General features: G+C 35.8%; 1 protein-coding gene across 5 annotated transcripts in view; it reads right to left on the minus strand.

Moving 5' to 3' along the window:
- DENND1B (DENN domain containing 1B) overlaps window positions 1–20,148 on the minus strand; it is a 169,366-nt gene that overhangs the window by 12,214 nt on the left and 137,004 nt on the right. For all 5 annotated transcript variants that reach the window (XM_064454763.1, XM_064454762.1, XM_064454764.1 and 2 more), the window contains 4 exons: window positions 16,747–16,787; window positions 15,859–15,927; window positions 13,353–13,409; window positions 12,436–12,546 (listed from right to left, as the gene is read on the minus strand). In XM_064454763.1, the coding sequence (XP_064310833.1) occupies window positions 12,436–12,546; window positions 13,353–13,409; window positions 15,859–15,927; window positions 16,747–16,787 (278 nt within the window). The remainder of the gene's footprint in view (window positions 1–12,435; window positions 12,547–13,352; window positions 13,410–15,858; window positions 15,928–16,746; window positions 16,788–20,148) is intronic.

The raw sequence follows: 20,148 nt of genomic DNA on the forward strand, positions 1-20,148 counted from the left end.
TCACCTAGTACAGATGTTGTCAGTGTTCTACATGTACCAGGACAGTCTAACCTCCCCCCCATTATTGTCAGGAACGTCTCAATGTTCACTCTTTATAGACTGATATACTTGTTCTTGTTCAACAAGAAAGGATTTAATTAAACCAGCAAGTTTTGGTAATGCTTTCCACAGTTCTTCGTCCACAAAGAGGAAACATGTGGTTCTTAATGTGTTAAACGAAGTAACAGTTGATAAACTATGAAAGAACCCAAACTAAGCTTCATACTGCGCAAAAGTTACAGGTTGGAACACAGAGAAACAAACTATTGGTGTTTCTAACTCATTCCCGGTTTTGTGAGTTCTTTATGTCATTCCCATCAGTGCTGTAATCAATCATATCCCTGCTTGTAACTAAAGGGAGGTTAACCCCTCTATCTTAATTGATATTGTTAATTGTTTATCTTACTGATTACTGCCAACACTACAGTCACTGTTTTCAGTTTAAAAGTTGCTACTTTAAGTGTTTCTCTTCACTGGGACAACTACAATCCTTTGTTTGTATAAAACTGGTAATTCACTACTTCCCCAAGAAAATTCTGACATGACATTCATTGTAACCAATGCTCTAGTCCTGGAACTGACTCTTGGAGGGCAAAACCCTGTCACCGTCTCACTTTCTTGGAATTTGCATCAGAATTAGATTTACTTCTACTAACGTAAAGTCAAGATTTTGCATGAAAGAAGGTTCTTTAAAAATATTGAGAAATTTCCGAAACCAAAACGGAAACCAACGCTTGTTCCTCTGTAGGTGGATTAACTCCATCAGTGGAATAGAATTCCACAAGATAACACGCAGTGATCTGTCGAAATAATAAATAATGTTTTAAAGAGCATAGATGGCAAGTTTCAAAAAATAAAAAGAAAACAAAACAAAAAAAAAGAAAACGAAAAAAAGAAAGGTTGTGTCTGAGAAACAGGAACTGAATAGAATTAATTAGAATGAGCAAACACCACAAGCATAGCAGTGGCCCCTTAGAGCATCTACAAACAGTATTATGCGAGTGTGTTATATTGAAAGCAAGAATAACATCATATAAAGGAATATAACAAAGCATCTGTTGATAAACCTTAAAAAAAAAAAACCAACACAGAAAGAAAAACTTCTAGTTCCTGATGGTCAGACTCTCTCTTTGAAAAAAATATTTTTGTTATCAATTTAAATCTTTAGGGGTACAAAATAATACAGGAAGACTTTCAAGAACTAAACCAAATGAAATGGGATTTACATACAAAGAATAAAAAGCAAAAGGGGAAGGAAAGAAAAATATCTGGCTGTAAATAACAACATTCTCCAGAGTTTACAGCTCCGTGAGCTAGCCACAGAGACAACAAGCAACACATGTTTTTGAATAGGTGACTTTCCTCTAGGAGCTGTAATAAAAACGACTGCAAGGGAGGGGTATGTCCAGACTGCTTTGCAAAGAAAGAAAAAGAAAGAAACAAACTCTTAATAAATTCCAAAAGGAGAACCATAAATCTCTTTCAGTGCTTCACTAGGCAAAGTGACATAGTACGTGCACCTGCAAAAGCTGTCAAAGTCATTTAAGAAGTCCCTCCATTACTGACGTACCCTGCTGTTTGCAGTTATTTAAGCTTTTAATTTCTGTCTTTTCTGCATTTTGAAGTGTGTAACCTTTTTTATACCTTTTTATGAAAAAAGGACAGACTTCTGTTTCCTTCCTGATCAGTGTTCTAATAACAACCAGACCATTTAAATTTATTACCGCAAGAAATGATATGGTAACACTCCTTTCTTGCTGCACCAGAACTTTATAAAGTCTTAATAGACTGCCGTCATGCTTTTTTCTATAAAATAAAGCAACAAACTTCTTCAAAGTACTCAATTGTTTTACTTCTTCCAACTAGTTCTGCTTACATAATAAATCTATTATTTACTGTATCTATATCAAAACATGAACAGCAATTCAACTTTTGCTAGTTCAAGTTTTCCTCATCTTCAGGCACTCTGCACCGCAAGAACCCATCTCTCATCGTGCTCAGAATACAATAGAGTTCAACATACTTAAACACAGCAAGTACACGTTCTCCATCAGCCTCTGTTGAACCACCAAGCCTGTGTGTAAGGTGCAGCAAAGGAACACTGCAGCTGGCGTGAGGATATATACCTTTTTTGTACACATGGCATATATCCTCTTTGGTTTCTGCCCCACTTCAAAACCTCATTCTGCAAGTGGTCTGCTACCTATACAGTTGTGGTAAATGCTGAACGCTGAAACCAGAAAAAGAGATGCTGACAGTATAAATACAGGTAGAACAAAACGAGAATAGGTCCTTAAACTATTCTCTTCAGCTTGCTGGTAGCCTCACAAAATGTACTACTTTGGCATAAAAATGTAGACAAAATACATGAACACTAAAGGATTTAAATGTTAAGATGGTTACATTCTTGATTGGGCATGAAAGTCAGTCTTTGAAATGTCAGCTTTTTATTTAATGCTAAACCTTTCAGAAGCACAGCTTTCTGGAATGAGTGTTTATTGATCGATACTAAGACAGAAAGTTTAACAAGGCTGCTGCTATTAATTGTCCTCAAAGTGAGAAACAAATAATCTTTTGATAAATGGCAGCACACATAATTTCATGCTTACTGGCTACTCAACGAATCCACACCTATAAGGTTTCAAGAAAAGAAAAATATCTACTGTGGTTTAAACCTATGAAGTACTGTTTCCTTTCTCTTAAAAATTTAAAGATTATTCATTCAGTACAAGAAAGCAAAATAAGTCCACTATTATTTACGATTCAGTATTTTATTTTACCTATCCTCCTGTGCAACCCAATCACAGATGTAATTATAGCCTCACTTCTAGTAGGGAAGCAAAAGATCTCTCAATCAAACTTTCTAGTTAAGCACAAGCCGGTGCCTTCCTTTCTGGTTAAAGCAATGGATAATGACATCATAGGAAACTACTTCACATTACACTCCAAAAGAGCTGAGATTGATGGGGAGAAAGAAGAGAGATAAAATAGTACAATTTCTAAACTTTCTCTTCATCAATGCCCTTCATTTTCTGGGACATGGTACAAATAACCACAAGCTTTAAGTAGTGCTAAGGATACCAATTAGCTACATGGAGACCAGACAAGGAAAGATGCAAGCAATAATTCTAGACTAATTTCTAGAAACAATCCCTTCAAAAAATTACTTGTGTGCTTTTACTCACAGAAAGTAACACAAAGTAATGATGCCTCACAAAAAATAATGCTCTGATATCAGAAAAGTTGTCCTGGATACGAGTTAAATAAGTATTATCTAAGATGCTATATTTGCTTTTTAAATTTTTTTAAATTATTATAACAACACAGGACACACTGATAATTTAAAAGCTATTAATGTTAAATAAAAAACCCTTCATCCTTCCTAGGATAGAAACCTTCTCTGCTTGAACAGTTTCAGACATACAGACAATGCATTTGAAAGAACATGAAGTGGTTGGAAACATCCACAGCTGTATGCCATGAGACAAAAGTGTCATAAATTCTGAGATCCTGTTAACTAAAATGATAGAGAAACAAAAATACACAAAAAAGTAGGTTCCCAATAACAGAAGGAAATAATTTTCTGTGACAACAAAGAGCCTGCAAAGGCAGGAAGTCCCCCAAAACCTGTTTAGAGACATAGACGACCAGAAATGTGTAGGTAAGAGTACAGGCACAGTACTTTGAAATGACAAGCAAGCTGTAATACAACAGAGATCTCCACTGACTTCTGCAAAGTTAAAGGAGCCATTAATATCTGTGCTGAGGTAGGATTTATTTTAAGTAAGACGACAAATTTGTTGAGATACTTAGTCATGGATAGCCCATTATAATTATGTATGTTCTGAATTACTGTGGTGAAAATTAACAAACTCTAAGCTTCCTACCTTTTATGTACACTATACTCCTGAACACAGATAATATTTGAGGATTTTGTAACAACACTTTAGATTTTTAAGGATTAATCATGCTTCTGCAAATATTTTTCAGAAGTAGTTGTGTTTTTCTACAAAACAGCAAATCAACTTCCCTTTTCTTTGAAGAATTGCAGACCATTTTTCCCTCAGGAAGCCTGCACCACCTCCCATCCCTCCGAATCAGACCAAGACCCCATGCTGCCCACAGTCATGTATCGCCTCCAAACAGCCAGATCTCGCTCACTCTTCTCAATGGCATGGAGGCTAAGAAAACGGCCATTTTCAGCTGACACACTGTGGCGTCATGCCACACATCACTCTAGCTGCAAAGAGCGCACCATCCGAAGGCAGCCTGGCTTCACTTTAATTGGCAACAAGCAGAATTGTTAGTCTTTTAAAATAGAACACAGAGATTTTCAGTGCTATTAGCAACAACTAAAACGACACCTCTTTTATAAACAATTACTCTTTATGGATTTTTTTTTTTGTGGATGATTTTAAGAATCAGATTCACCAGTCAGAATTTCCAGTTACAAAAACCGACATGAGAAAAATATCACTTATTTTCCCTTTTTGATGGTTATTAATGCCCTACATTTACTCAGTGATTAGAGGGAATGAAAATGACAGAAGGGAAGGTTGAGGGGTCAACAGTGGAGAGAGGAGCAAGAAGATAAGGGGGGACACGTGTCAGAAGAGGAAGAACTAAGCAGTGTCCATACGGACAAAGGCATGTAAATATTCATAGGCACAAAGGCAGGAAAGAGAGCAAGTTTTTGAGGTAGCAGGAAAGTCAAGAAACCTGGAAGTAGCCTGAGTGTACAGTGTGTGATTTTAGTGAATCAAAACAGCTATAAACCCAGTTCATCTGGCTGGAACATGCTACCTATTTGCTGCAATTCCTAAGCAGGTAAAACAGAGTTTACTGAATAAATCAATCTTTCAGTTACATCATGTATCAGCAGAACTATCACATGGTAAAATCACTCCTGGAAGCACTGTTTGCCGATCACGTGTGACTTTTTTCAAAGGAAAACTTACCAAAAACCCTAAACATGTTAAGTGAATTATACAAGTGACTGAAGTTAAAATGTATGATGTGGATGTGATCCTAAACACAAACATGATAATACCTAGAGACTTCAAGTTTTAATGGGAAACACCAAATGACAGAACTTCAGACAGATAAAACCTGAGTAGCACTGAACTCTGTCCATAAACCTAGGGACAGTGGAAAAGCCTATTTGAGGGAAACTCTATGTGAAGCATAAAAACAGAGAGGCTAATCATTTTTGGGAAAAGAAAAAAAAAATTGTGCCTTAGAAACAGAAATATTGACTCCAATCACATTTTTTCTGTCTATGGCTCCCAAGCAGAAGAATTCATTAGCAAGGAGAAGTCCCTCCTTGCTTGATGCCAGTAGGAGTCTTCTGCTCACAAAGAAGGTTTTTCTCTACAAGGTGCTGGGAAACATGGATGGCATTCAGATTTGGATTCCCTTCACTAATTTCAGATACTGTAGGGCATAAATTAGAAAATCAACAGCAGGAGAGAGGCATTATCAGAATGTAATCTAGATTCTAGGTGAGCTAAATTGCCCTTTGGTATGCCTCTCTCTCTCTACTTTGTGCAGAAAGAGCCCAGGGAAGAACTGTTATTAGCTTTAGCATCTCAGTAGTGACTAAAATTAGGTTGAATCTGGGGGCTTTCACATTCAGAGATGCTGATACCCCTGGAGGAAAGGCTTCTCCTGTTTCTTCTACTTACTCTTTTTGCACCCAGCCAAACTTTATTCTTTAATTGAACTTCTTTATTTTTTTTTCACTCTTATGTACAGGATTAGAGAAGGAAAAGGTTGGGGAACATACAGTACTAGAGCTTAAATTTTGAACTTAAGGCCGTGCTCTCCAAACTTTTGGGCCAGAAGGCAAAAACAACATGGAAGTTGGGGCACAGGTCCCAACTGTTGCCTGACAGTTCTTCTGGCTCCCTGCTTTGGCTAGGTGGAGCCAAAATGCAACCCGTTGAAGACAAAAGATACACAGCCAAGGCAAGAAGATACCACTGTTACATTAAGATGTCAAATTCTCCTGATGAAAAAATTAAGCTAGTTATTTCAATTAGCTATTAAGGACAGAAAGGTTCATCCAGTTTTGAAGGTACTTTGTGGAACAGCTTTCTTTCAGATCCTTCAGAAAAAAAGAAACCTTGGTAGACATATTAGTATGGTTTGTTTCTTTGTAGAAGACAGACCCTCAGAAAGGCTGCCTTTCCATTTGTTAAAAAAATTAAATAGGTGACAACAATAGCCAGGAAAAGCATCTGCAAACTTTTTCTTGTCTAAATGTTTTTCTCAGTAGGATAAATCGGAGGTAGATGTGCTGACGACTGCCCTGAAAAAACCAAGTGTTCCACTAAATGCCCACAGGGTAACAAAAAATTCCAGAGTGATTTCCTGACCATTACTCTATCTTTCCACTCTTTTTTTTTTAAACTCATGGTAATTAGTGGAGAGATGTCTCAAGTGATGTTTACTGCAAAACTCAAAGAAGGACAGGCAGCCACAAGGTTTATGCTGGTTTATGGGTGCAGAACAAACAGCAGAACTCTGCTGCAGAGACTTGCAACAGTCCTTCACTTAAAACCAAGGTGAGAAGAGATCAGGGCAGAGAAGAGGAAAGAGCTCACACTAATAAAAATACTGAGGAAAAAAAAAAGCTTTGCAAACTTATATTACCTATTTTTTCTTTAAATGTGTTCACTGACTAAATTAAAATCAGCAACTGTCACTGTTTCGAGGCAGTATCTATTATCTTCTTGCTGGGGGGAGATCTGAGCAATCTTTTAATTATACCTCTACTTGGTAGCATATATTCCTGAAAATAAAATTATGCATGATACACGAAGCCATGTAAATGTTTACGTTGCACAAAATCCAGCTAATCTTTCAGTTTAAAAAGAAAAAAAAAAAGAAAGTACCACTTCTGTTGTAAAAAGCAAGGTGTACACCAGGCAGAGGTTACGTGTGTACCTGTACTACTTCGGAAAGGTATCAGAGCCACAAGAGGGCACTCTCGTAATCTACAATTTGAATTTCTACTGCCTGGCTTTTTCATTTCTAATTAAAAGGAAATCTGACTGTTTTGCAGAATGAAGAGATCTTACTTGACACACCAAGACAGAAGATTTTTCTCCAAATTAACGGAAGGTTATGATACCTACAGTATTTTCAAATTACACATTAGCTAAAGAAACAGAACTCACTAATCAACCAAAGCTTACTTCAAAACTGTATTTTACAGAAACAAAATGTGATTTACATTAAAAGCTAGCTCTTACTGTTTATGACATCTGTCAATTTTTAATATTTTAGTCCATGAAAGTACATGCAGCTATATAACCAATATTATCTGTGGATGCTAGACATAGATGTGATCTTAATCACATCATCTGCATCCAAATACAGGTAAAGGGCCTTTATGAGAGCTTTTATGTTTCAGAAATTATTGTGGGGTTTTCTGTGGGATTCTTTTTTCCTTTTTTTCTTAAAGGGTTTCAGTCAGCTTATACAGAACATGTATATTCAAGCACTGCATTATCACAAGCATTTCCTCTCCTCTTTTATGTTCCCATTAAAAAAAAAAGTCTTCGGAATAGCTCACTCTCACCACCTTTTTCAGGTTAGGAGGGTAATCAGTTACTGGAAGCCCTTTGTAGCTAATGATTATGTCATTTATTTTACTGGCCATTATAGGGGTATTGATAAATGGGGCACTGCTGAAGGTAAGGTTATTCTGAACACATCTTCCTGCCTGACACTTGCTAGCTTTGTTGAACAGAAGCCAAGTATACCCACTGCAAGCTGAATTACATATTGTCTAGTTAGTAGGATATACTGCAATAGAAGTGTAAAAGCTGCATTTGCGATATGGTTTTAAAACAGAATAGAAAATGGTAATTCTCTTCTGATCAAGAATACCAGGAAAAAAGTTTGGCCTAACTTGGCTTTTATTACCTTACGCAAAAGTGTTTTTAAAACCTTATTAGATACTGTATTTATATCCTGCAAAGTCATGAGAAATAGTTCACTTGGTTTCTTCGATACAGGAACATTTAAAGCAGTGCTGTCACACAGGGATTCCTGGTAAATCCACACTTAAAAACCAAATGCCCAAGTCTCCTTTAGAGCTGCAAGGTAGTGTGAGCCTAAAGGTACAGGTATTACATACATTTCCTTAGAGACAAGGGGGCATCACTATCTTACTAATTATAACATGAACTGGCAGTTCTTCTTTGGTATTCTGTAAATCTTCAAGAATGTTTTATGAGCCTCTAAATACATTAGGACTATTGACATCCTGAAATACTCCATTTTTAATAAGCTACCCTATCACCTGATATAACAGTAAAATTACAAAGATCATATTGGTGAAATCAAACAGATTTTCCTGGCATTCTCTCCAGGCTTATAATAAACATGCCCTTTTTAAATTATATATTAATCTGAAACAATTTTATAGAGCTCTCACTGCATTTAGTCCCGTTACCTGGAAATCCAGTTTCCAGTTACCTGGAAATCTGCATTCCCTGGGAGCATATAATGTAACAGAATTAAAACAGATTATGCAGAAACTGAATGCACAGTAGCCTAACACATGCACTGCTGTACCCTTTTCATCTATAGTTAAAGAAACTTAGCAATGTTGTTAGCAAGACACCACAAACACAGTTGAAGCAATCTCATGCTTGCATTAATTTTTATTTCAAAAATTTTAGCTGGTAATTTCTTTTATCTTCTACAGACCTAATTAATGTAGAAGATAAAACATACCAGAGAAATATTATTAGGTCTAGGCGTGAAACAGTTAACAGCAGTGCACATGCCAAGGTTTTAATAAGGCTCAACAATAAAAAGCTTCAATCCTCCACTTTCACTAGATTTTGTTGTTGTGGTTTTCCCTTGCTTAGGGCAATCCATCTGTTAACGTTGACTTGCAATACAGTTAAGCTCGTACACGTATAAAAAGCCCAGAACAGCTAACCTAAGCAACAGTAAGCTCAAATGAATATTACAGAGATAGGACAATTCATCTTAGGCAAAGATTAATTGTGCGTGCACACACACGGGTGCGTATGAGCGCACTCCTGTTATTTCTTTTTTTAGGAAAGACTTTCAAAATGCAAATTATAGGAGGGCAAGCTGATCACTACAGTTTGCAATAACATTTAATTATTTATCTTCTGATTAGGTTTTGACAGCTATTTTACATGCTATGATTTGTTTTGATTTACTGTTACTTTTTTTTTTAAAGTCTATTGCCGATCTGGCAAAAAAAAAAAGATACAATAAAACCACTATGACAGCAGTGATAAAGCTTAGTCAATATTCATTGTTAAAAACGGCTCTGCACTGTGACCAGTGCTGGTATTCTCCCTGGGCCAAACTGGCCTTGTTTTCAATAAAACCAGAGAAGTATCCTTTCCCTTGAGCCCTGTTAGGCTGAGGCTGCAGTTGGAACTGTCATCTTCACACAAAAGCAAAGGGGCTGGGTTTTACAAACGCAAAGCCTAATTGGGAGATCTTCATGGCTGTACCCTTGACATTTATTAAAGCCTCATCAACAAAACAGGAAATAACCGTACTAATTAGCAGACCCACATACAAACTACTATTTGTTGGGGTAAAAGCAGATTCACTTTCTATTGAAAAGGAAGCATCCTCCCAGACCCCAAAATCCTGTTATGAACCAATTATTAAAACGATCTTTTACAGTGAAGCAAACTTTCGTATCATTCATAATCTTCCAAAGTAAATTTGTTTTACAGCATCTCAGGTAACTATTTGGCAGTATTTATGGTTAACTGTTTCCAAGGAGTGGAGAATGAAAAGCTCAATGCATGCATCTAACATGACATAAAATATAACACCAAATTCTTTATATTTACAAGTTTTTAAATGTTTTGGTACGGAAGAGATAGGAATAAAGCACAGAGCTGCCTCTTGTTTGGAAGCAAGATGACCATTGAAAGCAACCTCTCTCTTTCATTTGTTGTTTGTTTAGGTTTTGCGGCGATATTCAAATACACCGACATTGCAACTTAATATCTGGTCCTTACTTTAAATGTATGTCAAAGTGCATGAACTGCATGTTAGCACTATCCTTATACTCCTACAGACATTCATGGCACAATTTTAGAAATCTGGGTGGAAAGGTTCATTTGCAGGATAAAGAGTTACAGAAAAAAGGATTAAATCTGACAATAATTGCAATCTGTGAAATTAACTTCTTTTAAACAGCAGATTCAGTACTAGACCAAGCATAGTCTCTCTCATACACATGCACTCATGAATACAAATACATCTTTTTATTTGGATGTAAAGTTTACAATCACCACTTATTCATAAGGAACTTGCATTTATGTCATCTTATTCAAATACTAACCACAAACAAAAATAAAAACAAGAGTAGCAACAGTAGACTATTATTTTTTAGAAATATTTTGGTTTGCTTTTGGGGAGGAGGAAAAATTGGGAATAACACGAGTGAGAGGTGAAGGAAACGGTGCAAGGGTGGGGTTCTTGGACAATCACCATTTGCTCCTTCCTGCCCACTGGGCTCGCGTGACATTTGGGACAAGAGCTGGGGAGATGACACGGGACCTTCAGTTTGCAGCAGGGCAAAACTGTGGGGCTATTATTTACAAGCTTTGCTAGTAAACGAACCCTATATACATAGATGTGTATGTGTATACACACATACATAAACATACATGTGTATATGTATATATGCAAACAAAACTATGGACGGACATGCACTCCTGTCTTGTTTTAAAACTCAAAGATGACAGGTAGAAACAGCAGCAATGATATTTAAGGATTGAGCAGTATACAGCTGCACAAACACAAAAACGTACCTAAGTTACCTGTCTGAACACAGGCCTTCAAAAGAAACGTTTAATTGTACTAAGGTAAATTATATTCCTTTGTATCCCTAGACTCCTGTACCTAACAGTAGGCAGCACTACCATATCAGTAAATCACCACAGATTCTTTAATAAAAAACAGTCTATAAAAATTCACTGACTACAAGAGTACATTTGTGTCATGTGTTTACACAGATACATAGCATTGTAAATTCACCTACGCTAATCTGTGAATGTTGGCTTATAATGCATGAAAAGCTTTTTAGTACCTGACATTATCAAATTATTGGGGGGGGGGGAGAGGGAAGGAAAGTGCTCTGTATTAAGATGAGAGTTATCTATTAGAAACAAATATTTTAAGAGCCATTCATGTTATTAACGTTAGAGCTCTATACTCATATGTTTAGCATTGTGTATCCTCTCTTCTGATACTCAGTGAAGAAAATCTACTGTGCACAAGTTCCTGAAAGAATGCAGGCACCACAGCTGCCTGTATATAAAAATATACTGAGGGCACATAGTTTAAAACTTTATCACTGGCTTTAAGAGATCATGAAAACACATACAAAGTAAGGCCTCTCTAAATTAAAGCAGAAAGTCTTTGCATTATTTATAACCCTACAAAAAATGACTTAATTCAAATGTACAATTTCAACATCATTTAGCAATAATCTGCATCAGCTTTATGTTAAATTTCACAAACTTTATTATGGATAGAAATTAATTCAAAATCAAAATTAAATAGACAATTAAGATTTTTATCATTGCAATATCTAAAGTATAAAACCAAACGTCGTTAGATCAGCTGGACTGAATTTCCATACTTAATTCTCACATGAGGAAGATAGATGCATTAAAAGGCCGTATACAAACATTCCTTCATGTACTAAAAGCATGCAGTAACAGTATAATGTAAAAATATATACCCACACATTAAAATATGTACATATGCAGGAGTTTACTACCAGAAAAAAAAAGTGCTAGAAAAACTATTTTATTGATATCTTTGAAATAAAACTGTCAAAATGAATCCAAAGACATTACAACACTTGCCAAAGTTGAGAACCTACACCTGTTACTTCAAATCAAGACTAGAAAGGATTAGAGAACAAAGGGACAAGAGATTGGCACCATATTAACTAGCTGAGTTATTATCAAAATAATAAATCATAACTATCTAAGCAAGGTTAAAGGCCATATGACTGCCAAATCAATTTATTAGAAATACAAAATTAATGTGCCCCGCTATAAGAAACTAAAAAGGATAGCTTAACGCAGATCTGTGAACAGACCAGAACATATTTGCTCTGAGAAGCTTTTATCAAAAGCAGTATTTAAGAATTAGATCTCAGATACATACTCCTGGTTTTCCCCCTCTCCACAAGGATGAAATACAAATAACGTTTTCCTTCATTCAAGCAGTATAGCAGTATTTCTATAAACATAGCCTTTTGATCACACTATTCAAACACAGATTCACTGATGCATTACTGTATGTGGCAAAAAATTTTCCTTGCATGTATGTGAATAGGAACAGAAGTTTCAGGTGACTTACCTGTGCCAGTCTTCGTTTTTCCGAGTTCACTCTTTTCTCATAATGCAATGTGTAGATGGGACCAGTCTGTATTGCAACAGCGCTGCAAGTTCCATATTCATCCTCACTCTCCTACAACAAAACAGATTTCAATTCCTTTATTTATAATCATTATCTGCAAACGAGCCCTCCATATTATGCATGCAGAATGCATTCAAAATTATCTTGCCACAATCTATTACTGTCATGAAAATACCATCTGTAGTAAGAAAATAAAATCTAGCTTTTCAGGAAGCTGAATTATCAACGTTGTCATTTAAAAGATGAATTGTTCAAACGTCTAGAAAATATTTTTGAAAGTTTTCTTAAAATAGCGTAAAACACATATAAAAAATGGTTCCCTCTCCCTACAGAAAAATTTTAAGCGGAAACAAAATTTTCAATGGGAAAAGCAGCTGCAAAATACCCAAAACCTCTCTTCTGATATTTCTGCAATGTTGCTTTTGCAAAATGAAACCATTCCTTCATTTTTAAACATTTCCATTGTCCACGTACCTTAAGAAACCAAAACAGACAACTACACCTTCTGAAATACACTGCACTGCAAGACTCTCCCATCTCAAATTCTCAGCTTGAAGCAAAGGCTTCGACTGTGCTATCAAAGCAATCAACTTTATGAAAACATACATCCTGTTAATGTATCTTTGAAGACCTCTGTTGTTCTATGATAAAATATGCAAACAATAAAGAGATTATTCAGTGGATGCATAGAATGACAGATAGTTGCCAGAGGGCTCGTTATGAAAAATGTATTGTTGAACAAAGGGCTAAGCATATTTCAAAAGTCATTAAAAACACAAATCTCATGTGATTTGTAATGTATTAGCTTCAAACTGATACAGGAAGCAAGGTAAGAAAGTAAAAAGTGTACTACATACCTTGTGTTTTAACTTACTCTTCACTTCTTTTATTCCTTGCCTTGCCTGATGTTTTGCCTAGAAAAATAAAAGGACTTAAGTAGCTCTGCAAGACACTGGCTGCAGTCATGAAACGTGCTTTATGATGCCATACTTATTTTACCTTTTTTTTTAAGCACCTGGTGGTATAAAGAAGGACAATAACCTTTATCACAAATTTCACACATGCATTGTCAGTATATTTTACATATTCGTGCTTTGTCCATATATTTAAGCGTTTATTTCAGTACACGCATGCCAATGCTGTGAAAACATACATACTCAAAAATTCTCCAGTATTACTAAGGACAGGCTAAAGATGGTTGTATACATCACTCCTTTATTTGAAATGGTCCTTTAAATTTAAACGGGTATTTTAGCAGTAAGGCATGTTGGAAAATTGTTAAGATTTTCAAGATGACTGCTACAGTGTTCCAGTCTGGCAACTTGCAGGGCAACATCAATCTTAAGAGAAATGAAGTGATTTCATATGCAGATGGAGATTTCGCCCAGTGTTGCTGAACAGCATAGGGCTGCTATTTAGGGGAGAATTCTGTATGTATTAAAATAAGCAGCTAAGGATCACTGTTGCGTAGAAAACAGAGCCAAGAATTTTCTTCAATAGAGAAGTGAATTATCAATATAGAATACAATGTACTTATGCTAAATAAAAAGGGGGGGGACGGGAGGTGGGGTGGAAAAAAAGAAAAGATGGGGGGAAGAAGGGGGGACTGAAACCCCTAACCCTAATAGAAGAAAGGGTATTTTTCTTATATGAATATAGGGAAAAACTATGAAAGTTTTCAAGGTTGTCTTGAAAACAGGACCTTTAAAAATATATTTAAGGGCATAAATATGTGGAAACCACCTCTTTTTCTATGGTCTATACATGGAAATTCAGAAAAAGAAAATCATTTTATTGAATCAAGAGGTCAGAGAGTCTTTTTGATCCTTAAATCATACATCTATAAGCTCAATAACAGCACAATGGGGTGCCATGTAGCAGATGCTAACCCGAGAGCCACTTTAAACTTTCCAGATCATGCTCATAGCATTTGGATGAATTTTGGAGTGCTTTGTTCTAACTCTGAGGGATGGTACCAAGCACATTACTCAAGGCTACCAATCAGTTATCTAGCAATTAAGAAATGCATATTTCATTTCTCTAGTAGTAGGCTCCATAAAAGGCGTAAGTAGTTAAATGGTGTATAAATATGAATACCTTATACACACAGATCCTCACAAAATTTAGCAGTGTTTCCTGAACAGAAGTTCACTTTGAAGAACCTTTATTACCAAGGACATAATCATCAAAACTGAAGTCTGGGAGAAGATCATGTAACTACAGTCTGTGCTAGTGCAAACTGAAGAGGATTAATTTGTAGATAACCTATTAATGAACCATTTTGTAAATTATAAATGAGTTAATGAATATGAAGTACATTTATTTACCTGCTTCTCTCCATGACTGCTGTGTTTTTTGACTGATGTAAAATTAAAATTTCTATTTGAAAACTTTACTTAAAACACACTAGCTTAGACTGATGTACTGATTTATTCAGGACTATTTATTATGCACCCAACTAGCAAAACATTTGAAAAAGCAAAAAGGAAGCCAAAAGTCTTTTGCCATATATTAAAAATGCAACATTAAAATCCTTCCCATTTCATTTTATACTACTGCTGTTTTTTCATACTGTACGATACAATATAATTTCACCTGCTTTATTGGTTAGGCAGTCTTTCGAAACAAGATCTCTTAAGCTCAAAAGTAAAAGCATTAAACCCAGTTAAACATGAATATTCTAGTATCATCTTTAAGAGAGCAGATGATAGAAAAACTTGCACACGTTACCGATGCTTTACCACATCTTTTCAGTAGTACGGCACTTAGTGCCAAAGTAAAACTGCATCTAAGGCAGGACTCCATTTGTCTAGCATGAACTGGATCTGTCCTGAATAGAGGAGATCTCTACATCATAGTATCATTATATACTATGTTACAATATACTATAACACTATCTTTATATTACGTATAAATGTAACATTTACAAAGTGTTTTACACTCACGGTAACCACGCAATGCCTGCGTTGTGTTATGGGACCTTAGTGTAAATGAGATTTCTATTTTCAGAGTCTGTATTTTAATCATGTTGTCACCAGGTTAGGAAGACTTTACAGCTGTGTATCAAATATCTAAATGATATTCAAATAAGCTTCTAGTATGTATTATGACTGAAAAACCAGCACACTAATGCTTTGAAAAATGTCTGCTGTTATGTAAAAGCTGTATTGAAGACTCTGAAACAACTCTAAATCTTAGTGCTATATGAGAAAACAAATGAAGCTAAAAACGTTCTACAGGCTGAAGTGTTTTTCTGCAACACATGTATAAAATGCTTAGGTTTTTAAGTATTCAGGAAGAATGAGAGGTTGCAGGAAGTTGCGGTATTTTTATGTATTATTTATTTGAAAGAGATGATCTTACAAATTTATATGCTGTTTTCACAGCCGGAGTAGCTTTGGTCATTGCTGTGTTGATCAGTGCACCGCCTTTCTGAAATATACAGAAAATGTATTTTAGAACATTTTAGCACAAGTCAAACCTTCAGACAACAGCAAGGCAAAATAAAGAGTGTGCTGTAAAGAAATAAAATTCTTCATTTCAAATCGGCAAGAATAACCACAGCTGTGTTTCTTCCCCAACCTGCTGTCTGCAGCTACACAAGGGTTACAGTACATCATTATCATAGCTGACACATTTATCAATGCATTCTAACAGAATGATGTATTTTCATTCTTCATTCATTGTTACCATTTCAAAATCAATTCAGAAGTTATGGCTATTTTTCATGTGTTCCTATCATATTTATTATGCAACTAAAAAAAATACTTTGACCTGACAGAAAGAACTCTCTCATTTAATGACACAAGAATTCTTTTCATCTAAAATAATATATTTTACTAATCCTGCAGAATAACAAGGTTATACCAAGAGTCTTCTGCTAGGCAAACTGCACAAATCCATAGTAATGAAATTGCTATTTACTCGAAGTGATGAACTTTGTACCAAATTGTACTGTCGCACCTAATTCACAGTTATGGAATGTAACATGATACAGAAAGCAGTGAAAACCCTGACTGTACAGACAGAAAAACCTGGTACATTTTGTCATTGGTTTTGCATATCGGACTTTTTTTTTTTTAATCTTCAAGGAAAAAACCCACAAAATTATTGCACGTACCATAGATGTTATTTATTATAGAATGTACTTATATTTTCCTTGCAAATGAATGAACATTACATACATGTAAGGAAAAGGACAAAGATTTAAAGAACAGGATGGCCAGTGTAATTACTTAACCAAGTTTATACCTTCACTGTATGCATCCACTGCTGATACGATCTTGAATTTCCTGAAATAAAAATGTAAAATGTAACACAATCAAACATACATTCAATATTTTAAATGTTTCAACCCTCCTCACAGTCTGCAAAAAAATTTCCGTTAGAGGATTATTCATTAATTTCATTCTTCCCAGATAGACGAGGAATGTAAAGATAAGAATATGTGTACACTAAGAAAACACACCTAGGTATCTGTTATTTCATGTTTTCTATTTCCTTTGCAAAAGCGTATCTTTTCACCACACAAAGTTTTTAATTCCAACTGAGGTAGAAAGATAAATTAAAACTATGATAAGGTTACATAATGCTAAGAAGTCTAAAAAGAAAAACACCAACTTGAAGGAAATAATAATATATAATTAACTGCATTCAAGTATAATGATCCCACTGGGCAAACTTTCATGTACAAAAATGACACGGACTGCAGATGGTACCATCCCAAGGAAAAAGAATGAGAGAAAAGTATAAGGATTATGGCACAACTATATACTCCTGTGCAGGAAAAATCCTTTTAAATTATTAACTATATCTACTTTCTTTCATAAAGGAAAACCTCTAAAATGCAAGTCAGACGTAGCAGCTTCTCTGGCCATGAAGGACAGAGTTAAATTCTCCCATGGTCTCGATGTGAAAATGAATACTAATCCCCAAAGGTGCTTCAGCTGACCACCAAAGTTTGGGTCCCTGATCTCCGAGAAAGTTTTAGAGTACATCTGTCACTTGACTACTCTGGTACTGTGAGCTGTTACTAAAACCAGACAAGATATTCACATTGATAAGAACGCTGAAGTTTCAAACAGAGAGTTTATCCGTTTTGGGAGGACCATGCTGATATACCCTTGATGTTACAGACTTTTAACATGAGTTCTCAAAACTTCTTAGGCTTGGCAATAATCAATTAACTAAGGCCTGGGTGGAATTGTTGCATTGGCTAGTGGAAAGTCAAAACATTCTCCTGGAACATGGCTGAGAACTAACTGGATCATTGTAAAAGGTATTTCTCAATAAGGTGAAAAAATTGAGCTGTTTATACTTGTATCAGGTGCTTTCACCCACTCCACTAAATTCTGTATAAGCAACTTTGAGGCAGCCAAACCCTCAGGAATGATGGCACAAGTGAAAGCAGTGCCCACTTAGAAAGGAGAGAACCTGATTATCATTATGGTCCTACCTCTAGTAAGAACATCAAAGAGCAACCTAAAGCAAAAATGTCTCATTTTTCACTTCTTCAGTCTGGCTTCCTGGAACTACCAGAGAAGGTAGCGTGCAAATAACATGGAATAAGGTGAAATTTAACCACTGCTAGTGTGTTAATGACATTTCAATGAACCCAAAGTACCTTCTCTAACATGACATCTCAAAACTTCAAATTCTTATAAAAATATTCATATATATCATCTGGCTTGTGGTGCCCTTAAAAACAGTGACTCTTTCCACATCTAAGCCTTCTCTGTCACAGCCTATGACTTAAGCAATTACTAGAGACAGTAAATAAGATCACAGAAAATCACCAGGTGGATTAACTCTCTTCTGGTTGTGTAGAGAGACTTCAGGGAAGGCAATGAAGAAAACAGATAAAGAGTATTCTACAGAAAAGGCCACATTAACACTGCATATCCTCAGCTAGAGTTGAACTTTCTGGAAGTCTAGCAAGAAAACACTGACTCCTTAAAATAAATTATTATTAAGAGAGGTTCAAAGGTTTTCACTTTTCCAGTTTTCAGTCCAAAAAAAAATGACTTCTGTAGTAAAATTCATGTGATGACAAATTACTTTGATGGAAATATTCTACCAGAAATCCAAGTCCTAAGCCAATCAGTCATCACTATATTCTTGTATTGAAAGTTACATAAAAGTCCTGAGAACTAACACTTCCACAAAATAACACATGTAACAGAAAATAAAATTTTAAGTATAAAGTGCAAACTGTAATGAAGATGACTGACAAATTTATTTTCACATATAGACACAGGGAAATAAGTTTTGATAATTTTACTGGGGAAAAAATAAATCACAAAAAATAATGAAATCTAAATTTTATTCTCCAATTTCCAGTTCAATTTTCTGTGCTGGTTTAGTTATGCTTGCATATGTGGAAAAATGCAAATTAAGAAGGAGATTATGTAAAAAACCACTTTACATTTCATCCAGTAATTTATAAACTATACTCTCTAGCTAAGAATATGTTCACCTGTCCTTTTAACAGCTTGTAGCTTACACTAACTTTGTGTGACTTTCCTGAAGGCTGGGTTTCACCTGTTTTTTTTAAACCTTGGGCTTCCTGATAAAGTTGATGGGAGTTAACTCTGCGAAGAGATCATAGTTCTACCCCATTAGCATCACAAAATGTCACCTTCAATTGCATACATATTGTTAGCCCTGCACTTCATAACGATAATGAGACAGCAGTTATGTAAATACTGAATATGTGCCCTAAGCAATTTGTCCACAACCTGGCAATATACAGCTTGTCTGACTTGAAAAGTAAGCACACAGTGCAATGTACCCGAGAACTCCTAGCAAAGCCAAGCATTCCCTCCTGAGCAGAGCCAGGTGAGATGTGGTTCACAGGCTGCCAGCACGCAGCCAAAAACAAGCTTCACCTAACTTCTACTGCAGTTTTCTTGAAGCCTCTTGACCCCCTAACTGCAGTCAGTGAACGAACTCTGAATACTGACACCACCTATCTGAATAATGGATGCTCAATGCCTCAGATCTGTTTACAGAGCAGCATAAGTTACCCTGAAAAGGTAGAGAAGATGTAAATCTCTGTAGAGCTAACCGCACTTTAATCAAGAAAAACAAAAAATAAATTGTGTGCTAGATCATAGCAGGAGACACGGAGGGCAGGAGAAGCAAGAGAAAATCTTAAACAAAAGGCCTATGTATTCTGAGAATAAAAAAGGTATTTTACAGAAGGTGTAGACGGCTCTGCGCCACTCGATCATTTCTCCGTGGGGGCCAAATCCTCTCCTCTGTAAATATGCCGATTTAAGGGTAGTCTTGCAACGGAAGACTGTCTAAAGCTACCATATGCAACTCAGAGGATTTGTTCAAACCACATAACCTCCATTGACTGAGAAGGCTTCTACACCACTTTAAAGACCATAAAACAGTGCTTGTGCTGTGTCATGCACATTTTGAGCCAATATTTTGATAGCAAATATGATACCTCAAATAACAATATAGCTGTAATAAATGTCTAACAGGAAAGCAATCAATAATCCTGTAATATTCAGCAACAGAATCAGCACACACTCTCCTCTAGGGGTTAACTTTGTAAGGCAGTTAATGTGAAAAGTGCTATAACAATTGTCAGTGAACATAACTGAGGGAAGCAACACAAGGAATAATATTTTTATTTATTAA

This window comes from Phalacrocorax carbo, chromosome 6 (assembly GCF_963921805.1).
Source record: "Phalacrocorax carbo chromosome 6, bPhaCar2.1, whole genome shotgun sequence".
NCBI lineage: Eukaryota > Metazoa > Chordata > Aves > Suliformes > Phalacrocoracidae > Phalacrocorax > Phalacrocorax carbo.